This window comes from Onychomys torridus, chromosome 8 (assembly GCF_903995425.1).
Source record: "Onychomys torridus chromosome 8, mOncTor1.1, whole genome shotgun sequence".
NCBI classification, from domain to species: Eukaryota; Metazoa; Chordata; class Mammalia; order Rodentia; family Cricetidae; genus Onychomys; species Onychomys torridus.
In genome coordinates, this window is record NC_050450.1 from 88937768 (window position 1) to 88956204 (window position 18437).

The following is an 18437-nucleotide window of genomic DNA, read 5'->3' on the forward strand; positions in this document are numbered from 1 at the left end:
CTAAAATATTGATAGTGCTCTTTGTGATAGGTATCTTTGCCAACCAAACATTAGACACTTCATACATCACCCTAGTTACTGTCACTGTGTTCCACCCATAAAGTTAGTTTCCTTTGCTTGACAAAAAACCTTTGACAGAGATTTTAGATATAGTTGGGTGGTGGCGCACACCTTTAATTTCAGCACTCAGGAGGCAGAGGCAAGCAGATCTCTATGAGTTCAAGGCCAGCCCGGTCTACAAACCAAGTTCCAGGACAGCCAGGGCTACATAATGAGACTCTACTCAAAACTGCATTGCTCAAGAAGAGACCAGTCCTCTATAGTTCTTAAGATTTCCAACCAGCATCAACAACCTCGTGAGAAATGTAAATGATAAGCCCGCATTGCAGACCTACTGAGTTAGAAACCCTGCGGGCAAGGCCCAGCTAGCTGTTTAATGTGTTTTAACTCAGGCATTCTTTTTTGAAAACCACTATCTAGAAAAAAATCTGCTGAGGAAGTAATACATTCCTCAGGAACTGTGGATTTGATTTGGACAAGTCATGTGAATTCAGAGTCTGGGGAGACTTGGAAATGAGAAAAGTTCATATGAATTTAACTACTAGTCTTCCCAAGAGTAGGATTCAGTTATAAAATAAGAGAAATCCCCTATGAATATTTGTTTGTTCCCCAAGTTGAGAAATTTGAGCCTGATCACTTTAGAAGATGTGAAACAATGAGATCAACTTTCTGTAAGTGTTTAGGATCCTAGCCACTGGCAAAGCCACATACATCATGTGATTCCACCAAATGTGAGATCCCAGGATGCTCACTGCCTGCGTATCACAGTGTATTCTTACCTGTTAATTCCTGGAGTACATAATGAGCACTTACTCTTTGTGAGGTACAGGTTGTGAAAGACCCAGTCCCTTCATTCAAAGGCTATGTCATTTGGTTGTATCGGGAAAAGCCCTGCTCACAGATTTGTACTTTCCTAAATGTGTCCAAGCTACCCTGGTGTATCCTTCCTGGCCTCACAGTCAAAGCTCAGCTACTTTTAGATTCATTTGAAGCTTCTTTTACTATTTATACTGCCTTTATATGGGAGACTGGAGCTCACTATATAGCCCAGGCTGGCCTTGAATTTGAGATTTTCCTGATTGCCAATTCAAGGCCAACCTAAGCTATGTAGTGAAACCTCCTCCCCTCCCAATGCCCCCAAAAGAGTCCAGCAAAAATAAGATGAACCATTTAGTACATTAGGAGTGGGGTGTGATGGTGCATGCCTATAACCCCAGCATTTGAGAGATGGAGGCAAGAGGACCAAGAATTCAAGGCAAGCCTCGGATTCATAGAGGGTTTGAGTCCAGACTAAACTAGGTAAGACCCTCTCTAAGAAAAAATAGAAAGAAAAAGAAAAACAGGCAGAAAGTAAAGACTATAAATGGGACTTTATTTTTGTTGTATGGTTATTAAGTCTAAACATGAAGTGCCAGTCTTGCAAAGAGACTCCCAGTCTTTATGACCTCCGTGCCCTATCCATGGTGCCCTATCCGTGGTGGGCCGTTCTCTCTTTCTTACGCAAAGCTGCCCCAGACCCAATCTCCCAGATGCGTTGAGCGTTAGGCCTTGGCTGTGAGAGCTTCTCCACTGCTCTTCATCCAATCCCCTTCATTTCAAGCATGGCACAGCAGTGTGCAGTCCTCTGGCCGGATCCACTGTGCCTTTTCTCATCACTGGCAGCCAGCGCCTGGCCCGTTCTTGCCGCTGTTCCATAGTCTCAGCCAGGCCCCTCTCCATAGACCTTGCCCTGCTGCCAAATAGCAATGGCAGGTGATGTTGCCCCGACCAGGGATGAAGCCTCACTGAGTGATCACACTGTGTGTGCAGGGGCACATTTAAGCAACACAGAAAGGTGAGCAAAGCTGGGGCCCTAGAGGTTGGAAATTCAGCTTGTAATGAGATTTCGCTTCATGTTTGAAATTGTGGTGTTTGTAAATGGCACCAAACACTGCCGACCGCAAACCTCTCCTCTTTTCTTATAATTTGGTGAATTTAATCAATAACTCATAGTAATCCGCCAAAAAAATGGCAAAATCAGAAAATGATCTTTTCTTATTGGTGATAATAATTGGCAGGGTATGTAGAAAGGGAAGAGTAAACATATATTGAATATTCTTATGATTTAAGATGATTGTCAATTCAATGTAGCCATTTCTTACCCAGAGCATTTAAGATGATTTATTAATGATTATCCTTTTCTAGTCTTCTTGCTTATGAAGAACTGTAAGAGCTGGAGAGGTTTCTCTGCATCTTTTACCATAAGCATCATAACATATGAGAACGTAAAGAAGACTGGGAAAGTAATGGTTAATGGCATGCAGATCCCCGCCTCCCTTCCCCTCTGCGTTTTTCACCCATCTGCTTTCTTTCTTTCTCTTTTCCATCTGCCATCTCCTCTGGGTGAGTACCTCAAGTAGTGGCATGTCACTTCTTACTGTAGCTAGGCCGTTAAAGTGTTTAGGAGCTGACGGAGCCCGACTGGGCATGCTGCTCATATTGAAATGCTGGAGATGCTGAAGTTCCAGTCAGCACCTTGCTCTTCAGAAGGTGTGGCTTTCAGTGTTCTCAGTGGGGAGAGGGGCAACTCGGAGGAAGTAATGGGTGGCTTAGAGAACTTGGCAGTATTATTGTTGCTAGAGAAGTGTGGTCTGGGGCTGGAGAGGTAGTTCAGTGATTAAGACCACTTCTAGTGGACCAGGGTTCAATTCCCAGCACCCACATGATAGCTCATAACTGTCTGTAACTCCAGTTCCAGGGGATCTGGCACCCTCACACAGACATACACATAGGCAAATTCATGCATATAAAACAAGCAAATCTTAAGGAAACAGAGAGAGAGAGAACTGAGGTCTCCTGTGATCAGGTTTTGGTTTTAGTTGTTGTTTTTTTTTTCTCATAAGGTCCCTTAGTTCTGGTTGCTGTGGCTTCCATTTCATTTAGAAGTTTTTGACTTTCCTATCTAAGACTTGGTGTTCTTAAGTATGGAGTGGCGAAATTAGTATTTAGAATTTGATCTTTCTGTTTAACTTTAATTCTTTAAATTGTTTTTATTTTTAATTTTTTTTTAATCTCAGCCCCAGATTATCATTTTGGACAGTGCGATCTAAGTTCAGTCTGCTGTTCTTGTTGCTGTCCCCTTTGAGAGCACACAAGCCCTCGCTGACTCAAGTGTTCATGGCTTAAGTTAAGAGCCAGGTTCTGAGAACCACACAAGGCAGCAGGAGAGTCTTGTGGGGAACAATCAGTTTTATCTATTTTGCCCATGGGCACCCCAAGAACCACTGGAATGTTGTAATTCGAATATTCAGATTGCTTTCAGCTGGCTGATTTGTTTCTAGGCTGAAAGAATCCTTTTCTACCCATGTGATAGCAAGTAGTAACCATTGTTCCCATTATCTCATCTTAAAAGTTTCAGGTCACATGACAATATTCCTATGCCCTGTGTGCTTAAAACAACAACAATCCCCCCCCCCCCCAAAAAAAAAAAAAAAAAAAAAACAGCTCTGACCCAAAACAATTGCTTTCACTTTCTTGCCCTTCAGCGTTATCTGGCTTACACAATTTGCCCTTTGTTTGTTATAGCTATGGTCCATGATTTTACCATATAAGGTAAACACGTCTTTGTTCCCCTCATAATCTAATTGACAGGATCAAGGTGAAATAGGAAGTTAGGATGAAAATGAAAGGGGTTTATTTCTCCTGGCGTTTTGTTTTGTTTTTGAACAGGAGGATTGTTCTGGCTTCTTCTAGTCTTTGGTCAGACACCAGTGTGTGGATATTACAGCTGGGTAGATTAGGCAGCAGAGAGGCTGGTCGAGTTTTAGGGCAGCTTCTCCATTCTGAGGAGACTAGGTGTTAAAGGGAGAGAGGTGAGGAAATAGCAGAGCTCTGTGGGAAACCCTTCACCTTCATTTCATTGTATAAACTGTCCTAGTGGAAGTCATTTTAAATCTAACCAACTAAGCAAGGCCAGGAGCTCTAGCTTGTGGAGCTGCGGCCTGTTATTTTCTTAATTCTTGCTCTCTGCTATGTAGTCTACACAAACTTTTCAGTATTCCTAGATCCCTAGTCAGAAAATACAGCCTTTGGGTGTTTTCACTTTTTCTTGCCTTTATGAATGCAACAGAGACCCAGGCCTGCCCAGCTCCTGCACTTCTTCCTTTTTGTTTTTTTGGGTTTTTTTTTGTTTGTTTGTTTTGGGTTTTTTTGTTTTTGTTTGTTTGTTTGTTTGTTTTGAGACAGGGTTTCTCTATGTAGTCCTGGCTGTCCTGGAACTCGCTTTGTAGACCAGGCTGGCTTTGAACTCACAGTGATCCTCCTGCCTCTGCCTCCCGAGTGCTGGGACTAAAGGTGTGTGCCACCACGCTGCTGAGCTTCTGATCCTTACAAAGAAACTCTTTAAATCCCAAGCTGTGGGGTATTTTATTATGTGTGGCCACGTTGACAGTACTCCTGTTTTGAATTTACCAAAGGCTAGAGGTGCCCTTTCCAGCTGCAGGTCACTCCCTGAGATGGCGTCCACCTCCTGTGTGCTTGCACAGCAGGCTTCTTGGTGGCGGTCTGGAAATGAACTAGTCACAATAGTGGCAGCGCTTCTTGGGGTTTTGTTTTTGTTTGTTTGTTTGTTTGTTCATTTTCCTCTCAAAAAGGAGAACTTGTCGGCTTCCTGCCCAGGCGTATTTAGGAAAGCGTTAAAGGAAAAATGACTTCCACCAAGTAACAGATTTATACGTGTCACCATCATTTCATGGTTTTCTTCTGTCCCTTATTTCTAAAACCATTTCCCCAGATGCTCTTCTGGGGAAGTTTTGCTTTCTTTAGTCCGTGTTATTCCTTTGTTCTCCTCCTTATTACTCTTTCTTCTCTTTGTGGGTATGCTCTGTCTTTTGGTGTTTTGGGTTTGTTTGTTTTTGTTTTTCCTCTTTTTCTTTGTTTCTTTTCATCTTTATTTTCTGAACCCATCTCCTGGTTCCTCGTTCCCTGCATGCCACTAACTATTTTCATTAGATATTAATTGATTTGTGAATTCAGGCTGAATTGCATCATCAGCAGATGGCGGATCCAGACCTGTTGGAAGAATCCTCATCGCTCTTGGAGCCGAATGAGATGGGAAGAGGCACGCCTTTAAGACTTGGGTAGGTAGCACTTTGGCCTTGGTGGGTTTGTGTTCCTCTTTGCTGTTCAAAAGAGCAGTGCATGGCACCGAAATACAGTGGTGCATGTATAGTCCCATTCCTCAGGAGGCAAAAGCAGGAAGATCATACATTTGAGACCAGCCTGGGCCACACATGGGCTGGAGCCATAGATCAGTGGTAGAAGACTTGCCTGTCATGTCAAGACCCGGATTTTATCTTGGGTGGGGGGTGAGGGGAATCATGAATCTAGGGACTGATTTGGTGTCAGGAGCCACTTTATTCTGAGCCACTGAGAACTGTTCCTAGATTTGTCTGGACTCAGTTCTTGGATTGTCTCTCAACTCTGTCTCTGTTGGGTCCAGAAACAAGGTCAGGAATAACAGAGTGGCAGCCAGCCCCCTCGACACCACAGCAGGAAGTCTCATGTGCAGTGTATGATCTTTCCCCTTTCCCTCTCACTGCTCTGTCTTAAATCCCCCAGCCTGGAGTTCCCAACCTGACTCTTCTCCCCACAGCTTCGTGGCTGGTGTGATTAATCGGGAGCGGATCCCTACCTTTGAGCGCATGCTTTGGCGAGTGTGCCGAGGGAATGTGTTCCTGAGACAGGCTGAGATCGAGAACCCCCTGGAGGATCCTGTAACTGTAAGACAAGGAGATTGTGTCTGGTGGAGTAGGTCTCTAAAGTGAGCCTGGAGCAGTAGCACAGCATAGTGCCATCCAAGGAGCCCTTGCTCGGCCAGAGACTTGAGGGCTCACTCCCCTTTCTCTAACTTAGACATCTCCCTCCATGTAGACATGACATGCACATATTTTCAAACTTTACCAGTGCAGGTTTTATTTATTTTTGTATGTTTTCCTCAATTATTCTAAATTTTAGCTTTATATATTTCTTATTACTAATCTGGGCTAAAAGAAAAATAGCCTTTTATGGAAACTAACAAAATTAAAATACCTCATTCCAAATTTGGTAATAGCATGTATAAAAAGATAGATTTCCAGATTGGGGATTTGGCTCAGTGGTAGAGTGCTTGCCTAGCAAGCTCAAGGCTCTGAGTTCGATCCTCAGCTAAAAAAAAAAAAAAAAAAAAAAAAAAAAAAAAAAAAAAAATTTCTAAACCTTAATATTTATAAGCTGATAAAAATTTTACTTGTCAAGAGTTTATTATCTGTCTGTTTATTGGGAAGATCAGGAACTTAATTTAAGCATAGATACATGCAAGATGAGAGTGATCTTGCCCACCCAGCTCTTTCAAAAGTAGGAAACTTGGCATTTGACACAGTGAAACAGAGTTCATAGCAATGTCTGAATGGCATGGGGTCCTGATCTCAGAAAAGGTCAGACACATCACTGACACAGCATATCACTCTTGCCTTACTATTATTTAGAAGCCTGAAGTTAGCTTACCTTATAAACGTCTTAAGGTAGTACTTTTTGTCCTAAGAAAAATTCAACTTGGAAATTTCTCAGCTCTGGTGGGTAGCACTCTGTGGCTTTTATGCCCCTCACTAAGCAGGAACATGGTGACCGTGTGAATGCTTAGACCCTAGGGTGCAGTTTTCCAGGCTGCCTTGGGTTATGGAAACTTTGTAATCTCTAGTCGTGCCTAATATGGAACCCTTCTCAGGGGTGTTCAGTCAAGTTTCCTCTCCAAAGCAGAAAGACTACTTTATCAACAAATCCAGGAAGGTGGGTTATGCTATCTCTACAGAGCAGCAGCACCAAGAATGGGCCCCAGTTTAGCCAGGAGAGTTAGGAATTAAGTGTCTTGAGTCTAACTTTCCTCCTTCTTTGTCTTGTGTAGCCTTCTGAAGCTGTTTTCTTTTATAAAAGCAGTACTCGCTCTATGTGAGGCATTGCAGGCAACCGGAAGGGTCTCAGTTAATAGCTCATCCACATGCTGTTTCATTTTCTCCAATTTTTCCCCCGCTGTCCTTGTACTCGAGGTGTGAGCTTGGCATTCGGGGTTGTCTGCCTTCCTTGTTGCATAAATTCTAAGTTAGTCTGATCCTGGCAATTCAACAATGCTGTTTCTGCCAGTGACTGAGTTCCTTGTGTCCAGCCAACTCTTTATCTAGTTCTGTCCCAGCCTGGGAACCGACAGGCTTCCTTCTGTCTCCCTTCCTCTGTACTTTGGTCGTTCTGGAAAGACAAGAGCCAAGGAGAACTGGAGAAACAAGCCCCCAGTGCTGCGCTGCTCCCAAGCTCCTCTGTCAGGCTGCCTATTGTGTCTGACAGCAGGAGGATGTTTGTGGAGCTGGGGTCATAGGGCAGATAGTCTCAAATGATGCTCAGGAGATGGAGGAAGGGTAATGTACAGGAGGCCATGTCCTTAAAGTTGTTCTAGAACTTTTTGGCTAGACCTATAAGCTCAGCATTCAGGAGCCTGAGGCTAGGGCTGCTATGAGATCAAGACCAGGCCAGGCCACACAGTGAATGCCAGGCTAGCCTGAGCTGCAGCGTAAGACTGTCTCAAAGGAAGTCCTCATCCACATTGAGAGTTCTGAACTCTTGGTTTTTCTTCTGGGGCCTAGGGCGACTACGTGCACAAGTCTGTATTCATCATTTTTTTCCAAGGCGATCAGCTGAAAAACAGGGTGAAGAAAATCTGTGAAGGGTAAGGAACTCCAGCCTCCAACCAAGAGGCACGGCTGTGCTGCCTGCTTACAGCTCAGAAAAGTGACACCCAGATCCTTGTTCTGCTTCGCACAGTGAGCACGCTGCTTACTGATGCTGGAAATGCTTTAAATCATCAGAAGTAGCTCAGATTTTCTTTATTTCTTTTTCAATATCAGAACCTCAGCTTAGGGACTGGGGAGATAGCTCAGAGGATAAAGTGCCTACCGTACAAGCATACGGACTGGAGTGTGATCCCCAGAACCCACATAAGTGCCAAGGTGGGCCCAGCATTCGGGAAGCCAGGACAGGATCCCTGGAGCATTCTGGCTAGTTAGGCTCACTGCATGGGCGTACTCTGGAATCAAGAGAGACCCTGCCTAAATGACTAACATGGAGAGCAGTCCAGGAAGATTCCTGGTGTCAACTTTGGGTCTCCAGGACATGCACACACATGTACATATGTACACATGCACACCACACATATATACTCAACCCCAAAAAACCCACAATTCCTTTATTTAAGGACAGTGGGTTTACATGCCAGTATAGTACCATAGATACTGTATAAACTTTATGGAATTCTGTGTTATGGACAGAAATTTTGCCATGCCATATTTCTCTAATAACTTATAAAATAGTTTTTTAATTATTTTTAAAAATTCTTTGGTAAATATTTATTTCGTGTTTATGAGTATTTTGCCTATATGTATGTGTACGCACACATGCATGCCTGGGGCCCTTGGAAACCAGAAGCGAGTGTCGGATCCCCTAGAACTGGAATTACAGTCAGTTGTGATCCACCACATGGGTTGTGGGAACTGAACCTGGGTCCTCTGAAAGAGAGGCAGGGCCTCATAACTGCCAAGCAATCTCTCCAGCCCCTTATTATTTTTTTAATCTCAAAACGATTTCATAGCTACAGAGAATGTCAAGACTGTTCAATGTTGTTGTCTGTAGGTCATTTGACATACGTGATTAGTGTTGATTGGCACAACAGCCTGGCCTGGTTGTGTTTTGATCCTACTGACCTACCACTAGTAAGTTAGGATTACTTTCTGAAGTGGTTTAAATAGAATATACTAAGAAACTTCAGTGTTCCTAAGGCTGTTCCCATACCCTCCAGGTTCCGAGCCTCCCTCTATCCCTGCCCTGAGACTCCACAGGAGAGGAAAGAAATGGCTTCCGGAGTCAATACCAGGATTGATGATCTCCAAATGGTACATGGGGACCGTGGGAATTTGACTTTGTGAACTACCACAGCAGTGAGCCGCTCTGCTCCCAGGACTCCTTGACATTCTGTTAAAGCACCTGCAGCAGTTGAGGATTTTAAAAAAAGAAATGTGTATGGGTAGTAAGTCCCCCTGGGAACTAGCAGAAGTCTCGGGATAGGACTCTTAAAAATAGCATTAGTCATCCTCCAACAAGAAAGGAATGCTATGCATCTGGAATCCTTATTGCCTGAGAGCAGCCCATTCCCCTCCACTTCTTAAATCTGAGATGTTTTTTGCAATAATACATTTTCCTTAAGTATGCTGAGTTAAGAAAAAGAAAAATCAAACAATCCAGAAGTACATGAAGAGTCAATTCTGCCCTCATACACCCTAACACCCTACTTCTGGTAGCCACTTTTAACAGCATGGCATAGCTTCTGGTTACCTTTGACCTTTACCACATGGTTGGCCAGAGAGCCCAGAGCTGACTCCTGAACCCAGTAAGAGACTATTGGATTTTTATCATTTTACAGTCTGAAAGTCATGCACACTGTTGTGCTAACAGGGTTCTAAGGGAAGGATTGTGATTTATGAGTATTTAGAAGGAAAAGGTGACCAGGGAGGCTTGATACTTTTTTTGTTTTTTGTTTTGTTTTTTGAGACAGGGTTTCTCTGTAGCTTTGGAGCCTGTACTGGACTAGCTTTGTAGACCAGGCTGGCCTCAAACTCACAGAGATCCACCTGCCTCTGCCTCCCAAGTGCTGGGATTAAAGGCGTGTGCCCCCATCACCCAGCGCTCATTAATGTTTTGAGGAAAGCAAACAACTGCTCCCACTCTTTCTTCCAAAAAGTAACAAGCAGTTGTGCACAGTGGTGCACACCTTTAATCCCAGCACTGGGGAGGCAGAGGCAGGTGGATCTCTGTGAGTTCGAGGCCAGCATGGGCTCTAGGACAGGCTCCAAAGCTGCACAGAGAAACCCTGTCTCAAAAAACCAAAAAAAAAAAGTTAATGAGCACACCTCATCCCGAGGCAGTTCTTTGTAGCAGTGATATTGTCACAGAGCAGATATGTGAGGGCTCCCATTTCAATTCCTTTCTCGTTTTCCCCTCCAGCTCCCACTGTAACATTGCTGGCTGCTTTGAGATACTCATTTTCCTTTTCTCTCTCTCTCTCTTTTTTTTTTTTTTTTTTTTTTTTTTTTGGTGGTGCAGCTAGGAATTGAACCTAGGGTATTATGTATGCAGGGAGATTCTTCTACTACTGAGCTATGTTCTAGCTCCAGAACTCAAATTTCTTGAGCTGGAGACATAATTCAGTGGTAGCATGCTTGAATAGCATGTACCAGGCTCTGAGTCTCATCCCTAGCACTGTAAGAACTCACATTTCTTGTAATTTCACCGATCCCCACCACCCTAATTCCACAAACCTCTAAATAATACATCTTGCTGAGGAAGAACAAGGCTGTTTTCTGGCAACCCTTTTTAGAAAGTGATGCCACAGCCGAGCATGGTGGTCCATGACTTTAATCCCAGCACTTGGGAGGCAGGGGCAAATCTCTGTGATTTTGAGGCCAGCCTGGTCTACAGAGTGAGTTCCAGGACAGCCAGGACTACACAGAGAAACCCTGCCTCAAAAAAAAAAAAAAAAAAAAAAAAAAAGGCAGGGGTGCGGGTTGGGGGAGAAAGCAGGCGATACCACTTTGCCATCCTATCCTATGCAGGAAGACTTGTGTTAGAAAGATCCCTCCCCTATTTCCTCTTCTCCCAAAAGGTTCTAAATCAAACAGAGGACCATCGCCAGAGGGTTCTGCAGGCAGCTGCTAAGAGCATCCGGGTCTGGTTCATCAAGGTGCGGAAGATGAAGGCTATCTACCATACCCTGAACCTGTGCAACATAGACGTGACCCAGAAGTGCCTGATTGCAGAAGTCTGGTGCCCTGTCACTGACCTTGACTCCATCCAGTTTGCACTTAGAAGAGGCACGGTGAGTCCTTAGCAAGAATGAGTCTGGTGGGCAGGAGAGCCTCCTCTTAACCAACTTCGTATTAATGACATTTTTGCTTTCGGAGTTCTTAGTGTGTTCTTATACCCTGAGAGTACATTGCTGTTGCCTGGAGGACTGACCTTATTTTACAGAGGGGGAACTGCAGCTCAGTAGTGTGAAGGGATTTGGTCATGGCCGTGACTCCTCAGGGCAGACCATGCCAGAGCATCAGCTTTCTGACTCACTCTCTTATTAGCTGCTTCTGTTTGATAGTTAGAGCAGCCATTTTCTAAGTCACTGACCTAAGCCAGGGAGGGGTATATACATATATATGCATATATACGTATATGTACACACACACACACACACACACACACAAGCTATGCCTGAAGTACCTTACAGTTTATTAGGCTAGGCAGACATACAAGTGGGAGATGTATGTATTGGAAGGGTGGAGCTTTTCTAAGTAATGTGACCAGGAAATGCTTCAAGAAAAAGTGGAGTTTGGTGGAACAAGGGGTGTCGCTCAACAGTAGAGCATCTGCTTGGCATGTGTGAGGCCCTGGGTTCAGTCCCTAGAGCTGCAAACAAATAAGCCAGCAATAGAAAGGCGGCTTGTGACCAGGGACTTGAGTCGATATGATGTTTAGATGAGCAGAAAACCTTTATGGACAGGGCTGGGAAGCAGCTGAACTGGGAGACTGCCTGCTTATATGCACGAAGCCCTGGTATTTTCATGTGTTTGTTTTGTTTTTGAGACAGGGTTTCTCTGTGTAGCCCTTGCTGTCTTGGAACTCTAGACCAGTCTGGCCTCGAACTCAGACATCTGCCTGCCTCTGCCTCTTGGGTGCTGGGATTAAAGATGTATGCCATTACTCCTGACTATAAGGCCCTGGTTCAATCTACAGCTCTGCATAAGCCGGACATGGTGGCCTATCCTTGTAATTCCAGCACTTGGGAAGTAACAGCAAGGTCATCCGTGGCTGTATAGTAAGTGAGGCCAGCCTGGGCTACATGAGACCTTGTCTCAACAAACTAAACCTTACAAAACAAAAGGAAAACACACAGATAAAGGCTAGAAGCACAGCTCAGTAGTGCATGATGTTAGGTAAGAACAGGGTTTGTAACGTTCTGCTGAAAGAACAGCAGCTAAAAGTTTATCACATAGATTGAAGCCAGTTACCAATGTTTTCTCAAAGGTTACAGGGTTGTGTTGCTAGAGTTTTCCTGTCCTGCCTGGCCCACGGTCAGGACAAATCTCTCTTACCCGCCAGTCCCACAGCCGCTCAGACCCAACCAAGTAAACACACAGAGAATTATATTACTTATAAACTGTATGGCTGTGGCAGGCTTCTTGTTATCTAGTTCTTATATCTAAAATTAACCCATTTCTGTTCATCTATACCTTGCCACATGGCTTGTGGCTTCCTGGTATCTTACATGTTGGTACTCATGGCAGCGCCTTCTTGCCTCAGCCTTCCACCTCCCAGAATTCTCTTCTCTGCTTGTCCTGCCTATACTTCCTGCCTGGCTACTAGCCAATCAGCATTTTATTTATACAGAGCGATATCCACAGCAGGGTTGAAAAGTTATTCTGGGAGGTTAGAGGGGCAGTGGGTTATGTAGCTGTGATTAAAGCAGGTTTGGAAATATGTTCAGCAGAGAATCCTAAGAGTGGGTGGCCAGTCAGGAGGCCACAGTGATCATAGAGTTGTCATTGACGAGGACTCAAGAAAATATGATGAATTTGTGAGGCATTCTGGAGTACATGTCCTCATTGTTTAGTAAAGCACAGAAACAAGAAATAATCATGTTTCTGAGGCACCAGGCTGTGTGTATCTGAGGATTGACGTTCCTGGAAATCAGAGCCCAACAGGAGGAACTTCTTGGTGGGAAGGAAGGAGGGTCAAGCTGCAGTCACGCTGAGGCCCTGAACAGAAATCTATGAGGGTATATCAAGCAGACATTGGAGCTAAACTAAAGAAACCGGGGTGTTAGCAAGAGTGGAGGACATCACAGGAGATCCTAGAGAGAGAAAGGAGTCCCTCGGAGCCCTGCAGTGTTACTGGGTGGGCAGAGGCAGAGCTGGTGTCTGCCAGTCACTTCATGGGTATCTTAGCTGAGCCTCAGGCCTGAGGGAATGAAGAGTGGGTGGGAAGAGAGGCAGAAGAGTTGTTTGCTTTCTCTGGTCTTGAACTCTTGAATTAAAGGATCTGTCCTCCTCAGCCTCCTGAGTGTGCCACTGCCTGGCTTCAAGTTTTTTCACCATAATAACATACTTTCTAAGACGTAATTAAGGCTCGCTTTTTATTTATTTATCTATTTTGCCTGCAGATATCCAGTCTGTTTGCTTTGTCTTTCCTGTTTTCAATTGCCGAGACTGTTTCTCACTGTGTAGCTCAGGCTAGCCTCGACTCTCAGTCCTCCTGCCTCTGCCTCCTGGAGCACCAGGGATCACAGGCGTGCACCACTATGCCTGGCTCCAAGACTTAACTGAAATCTTCTGTTGTCAGTTTTAGATCTAGCCCAGCTTTTCCAGACTGAGAAAGACAAAACATAATCTTGATTTTTATTAGTTTAATTGAAATATAACTATCTAAGAGAAGATGCAAGTTTTAGGTGCACAGTTTGCCTTGTGATACATATGCGCATCTGCACAGCCACAAGGACACCTCATTTTGACTTGTTGCTGATGTTTCCTAGGAACACAGCGGGTCTACTGTCCCCTCCATTCTGAACAGGATGCAGACCAACCAGACTCCCCCGACGTACAACAAAACTAACAAGTTCACACACGGCTTCCAGAACATAGTAGATGCTTATGGGATTGGGACCTACCGAGAGATAAACCCAGGTAAAACCATTTGATCTTTCCCCTAGCTGGTGTCCTCAGCCTACAGCTTCATGTGCCCTAGGATAGCTATGAATGCAGCCCAGCACAAAATCACAAACCTACTTAATGTTTTGAGGTTTTGGTTTTTTTTAACAATTTTTTTTTTGTTAACTTAATTGTGTAGTTCTTTAATACAAATTTTGTAAATGACAGCCTTGTGTCACAGTGTCAAAAGGTTGGACATGCCTACTTTGAATAATTCTTTTAATGTTTTAATTTTTTTTTTTAAGTTCTTTTGTTTTGAGATAAGGTCTCATCATATGGTGGCCTGGAACTTGCTTTGTAGACCAGGTTGGCTTCCAACTCAAGAGATCTGCCTGCATATGCTTCCTAGTGCTGGAATTAAAGGCCATGCACTACCACAGTTGGCTAATATTTCACTCTTTTCTTCTTTTCTTTCTGTTGTTTGTTTTTGGTTTTTCAAGACAAGGTTACTCTGTATAGCCCTGGCTGTCCTGGAACTAACTCTGTAGACCAGACTGGCCTCAAACTCACAGAGATCTGCCTGCCGCTGCCTCCCAAGTGCTGGGATTAAAGGTGTATGCTACCACTGTCTTGCTAATAATTCTGTTGGACAACTGCTTTAGAGATGTCCAGATCTCAGCTAGTGTGCAATTCCTGCAAAATGTGCCCATTATACATGGGCAGATCCATCACTGAATAATGCTTCACTAAGAGCTTCTTATTGGGTTCTTGTCTTCGTCCTCAGAGCTACAAAATACTTGGCCTCTCAAAATAGCAACAAAAATGTTCACTGGGGGTGGTGGTGGGGGGGTGGCGGCAGCGCCAGCACACACCTTTAATCCCAGCACTCGGGAGTCAGAGGCAGGCAGATCTTTGTGAGTTCAAGGCCAGCCTGGTCTACAGACCAAGATCTAGGAAAGGTGCAAAGCTACACAGAGAAACCCTGTCTCAAAAACAAAAACAAAAACAAAAAATGTTCACCGGTCATGGTGCACACCTTTAATCCCATTGCTTGGGAGGTACAGACAGGTGAATCTCTGAGTTCAAGTCCAGCCTGATATACATAGTGAATTCTAAACCAGACAGAGCTACATTGTAAGACCTGTCTCAAACCAATATCACTTGGCTTTGGAGGAGCTGCTTACACAAAATGCTTTTTTTTTTTTTTTTTTTTGCCAGAGCTGAGGACTGAACCCAGGGCCTTGTGCTTGCTAGGCAAACACTCTACCACTGAGCTAAATTCCCAAGCCCCCCCCCCCCTTTTTTTTAGGATGTCTTATATTCTAGAATGATTTCTTGGTTTCCCTCTCTTTAGGCTAAGACAGAAAGTAAGCAATAGTAACTGTTTTCGGCACAGGTCAGGTCTCTCCTGTGTTCAGTTAATTACTAATTCAAGAGCCTGAGCATTCGTTATGGACCTGCTTTGCTCTGGTTCCAGGCTTCCCCCGTTGTTCCCTGGGGGCTTTCTCAGCTCAGAAAGGGTTGCTGCACAGAGACGCCAGCTGGCCTGGCCCGGAGTAGAGTCCTGAGGCTGCAGGAAGCACCAGTGTTGTTAGGGTCCTCTGTCTCCTGTCATCCCCATCTTGTAAAGTACTAGCTGTAGCCCGCAGCCCATCAGCTGCTCTGTGAGGGTGTGGATCCCATGTGACAGAGTCCCCTGAGAGAAAATCCATTCATCCAGCCTGGAGGAATACACCACCCATGTTGACCTCAGAGTCCAGACAAGAATGAGGCATGTGAGCACTTGTGCTTTTAGGTAGCTCATGGGTTTCTCTCCGGTTTCTTATAGCTCCGTACACCATCATCACTTTCCCTTTTCTGTTTGCGGTGATGTTTGGAGATTTTGGGCACGGCATTTTGATGACCCTGTTTGCAGTGTGGATGGTGTTGAGGGAGAGCCGGATCCTCTCCCAGAAGCATGAGAATGAGGTACCGTTTCAGCAACTCCTGCACTGGACTGAATTGTGTAATATCTCAAGCATTCATGATGAAAGAAATGATCTAAAGGTTCATGAGTTTACAAAAAGGGAATAAAAATTGTTGGAATATTGAAGAGGGCATGTGCCATACAAGGGAATTTATTTTAGCATTCTTATTTCCTTTGTGGTTATGGGGGTTGACCCTTCGACCTCACAGGGATTAGGCAAGCGTTGTGCCATTGAGCTGTTTTAGCCTTACGTCTGTAGTGCAAGCTTTCGGAGTCAGTGTAGGGTGGGCTGGTGCACGGGTGGTGTATCATAAGTAGCACTGTCCCAGTGGAAGCTGCCACACTGCTTTTTGAAACTCCTTTCCTCTGGCTCCAGATGTTTAGCACTGTGTTCAGCGGTCGATATATTATTCTTCTGATGGGACTTTTCTCCATCTACACTGGTCTCATCTACAATGATTGCTTTTCCAAGTCTCTGAATATCTTCGGGTCATCGTGGAGTGTACGGCCAATGTTCACTCTAGGGAACTGGACGTAAGTTGCAGAAACCGAAAACCAAAGCTAATTCCTTGTATATTCAGCTGTGACTTGCAGAGCAGGCAGTAAACGAGCACCCCTGTAGAAGAACTTGAAAATGTCTGTTTCAGAAGGATGTGTTGTTTCCTCTGGGTTATACTCCAGTTTATGAAGGACTCTATGATTTGTTCAGCAAGTATCAAGGATCTGAGCCTATAAATTGATGTAAAAACTTATTTGTTTGTAAATTAAAAGCAGGTTACCTAAATTACCTCCTTAGTTATGTATTAGTGCTTACTTCCTCTTTGTCTTTGATTTCCTTTTGTTCTGGGCTATTAATTTCTCCTTTTTGCACGTGTGTGTGTTCAGTTGTGTGGGGATGCGTGTGTGTGTGTGTGTGTGTGTGTGTGTGTGTGTGTGTTCAGTTGTGTGGGGATGCTTGTGCATATGTGTTCGGTTGTGTGGAGATGCATGTGTGTGTTTTCGGTTGGCACTGCTTGTCTTTCTAACTCATCCCTTCCCACGGTGAGACTTCCAGGTCTCCTCCTAAGCCTGGAGCTGGCAGCCAGCCTGGCCAGGCAGCTTCTTTGTCTCCCCCTCCCCATTTCCTCTAAGGGCTGCTGTACCTGCCTGGCTTTTACGCAGGTTCTGGGGATGCAAAGACCTCATGCTTGCCAGGCAAGCCCGCTCCCTGCTGAGCCATCTTCCCAGCCTAGCTGTAGTCATTTCTTTTGTGCCCAGTTTGTAGACCTAGTAGTTTCCTTTTCTTAATCAAAAGTAAATGTGGCTTTCTTTAACCCCACAGGGAAGAGACGCTTCTGGGGAGCTCTGTTCTCCAGCTGAACCCAGCTATCCCTGGAGTTTTTGGTGGGCCATACCCATTTGGCATTGATCCGGTAAGTGTGCATCTTGCGTACATGTGGCTTTCCCCAAAGATTGCTTTCCATGAGGACTAAGAATGAACTGAAGGCCTTGTGCAGCCTGGACAGGTGCTCTACCTCTTGAGCTGTATGCCAGTCCTCAGTTTACCTTTTTTTTTTCCATTTTGAGATCCGTTCTCACCAGGCTGTCTTTGAACTCACTCTAGCTTAAGCAGGACTTGAATTTTTTTTTTAATCTTCCTGCCTCAGCTTTGAAGTTTTTAACTGATCTTGAAATGAGAGGTTTAAGGTGAGGATAACTAAAATACACACCTATAATCTCAGCACTTGGGGGACAGAGGTAGTCAGATCACCCCCATGTATGGGGCCAGCTCAGGCTATGTAGTGAAACCATGTCCAAAAGAAACAACAAAACAAAACTCTGAAAACTAACTAAATATTAAAAATTAAAATCAGAGCTAGGGAGACGCTCAGTCACTAAAGTGCTTGCTGTGAGGGCCTGAGTTCAGATCTCAGCACCCACATAACAACGGGGGTGTCGGCACGCACCTGTAGCCCCTGCACTATGGAGCAAGACAGCCAAGCTTGGGGCATCAAAACCAGCCACCGGCTGAATCAGTGAATTCTTTTGTGTGGTTTTTGAGACAGAGTTTCACATAGCCCAGGCTAGCTTCTGACTCATCATGTAGTGAAATGTATGAGAACTCCTGATTCTCATACCTCCACCTCCTAAGTGTTGGGATTACAGGGATGTGCCACCATGCCTAGATTAAGATTTAATTCTCTTTGTGAAAATCAGCATATCCAACTCACTTCTGTATTAATTTGCTTTCTTTAATAAATGATGAAATTGTACCAAATTTGTTTTAAGTTTATGGTTAATTTTCATTGAGTGTTTGACTTGCATGCCTATTTTATATACCTTTCTACCCAGGATAGCGTCATATTTCTCAGACAGAAAAGGGTTGCCAGTAGATGAAACCTTGATTTGGGCAATGTATCTTGATGGCTCCATAAAAACAGAAAAAAAGAACCCCAACAATGTAGCAAGAATTCTTACCTATTTATACTTTGTTTTTTTTTTGGGGGGGGGGTTGGCCTTTATTTTTTTCTGTGTATGGAGTTTTGCCTGTATGTGTGTGTCTATGCATCACATGTGTGTGGTACCAGAGGAGACCAAAAGACCCTGGATCACCTAGAACTAGAGTTACAGATGGTTGTGAGTCGCCATATTGGTGTTGGGAATTGAACCCAGGTCCCCTGGAT

At 44.3% G+C, this 18437-nt stretch overlaps 1 protein-coding gene across 7 annotated transcripts in view; it reads left to right on the top strand.

The window, feature by feature from the left end:
- Atp6v0a1 (ATPase H+ transporting V0 subunit a1) overlaps positions 1-18437 on the top strand; it is a 52500-nt gene that overhangs the window by 12147 nt on the left and 21916 nt on the right. For 4 of the 7 annotated variants that reach the window (XM_036196562.1, XM_036196561.1, XM_036196564.1 and 1 more), the window contains exons 6-14: positions 5074-5177; positions 5693-5819; positions 7710-7792; positions 8918-9011; positions 10778-10990; positions 13694-13844; positions 15637-15776; positions 16151-16308; positions 17096-17186. In XM_036196562.1, the coding sequence (XP_036052455.1) occupies positions 5074-5177; positions 5693-5819; positions 7710-7792; positions 8918-9011; positions 10778-10990; positions 13694-13844; positions 15637-15776; positions 16151-16308; positions 17096-17186 (1161 nt within the window). The remainder of the gene's footprint in view (positions 1-5073; positions 5178-5692; positions 5820-7709; positions 7793-8917; positions 9012-10777; positions 10991-13693; positions 13845-15636; positions 15777-16150; positions 16309-17095; positions 17187-18437) is intronic. The other 3 variants (XM_036196563.1, XM_036196568.1, XM_036196566.1) reach the window with 1 other exon arrangement.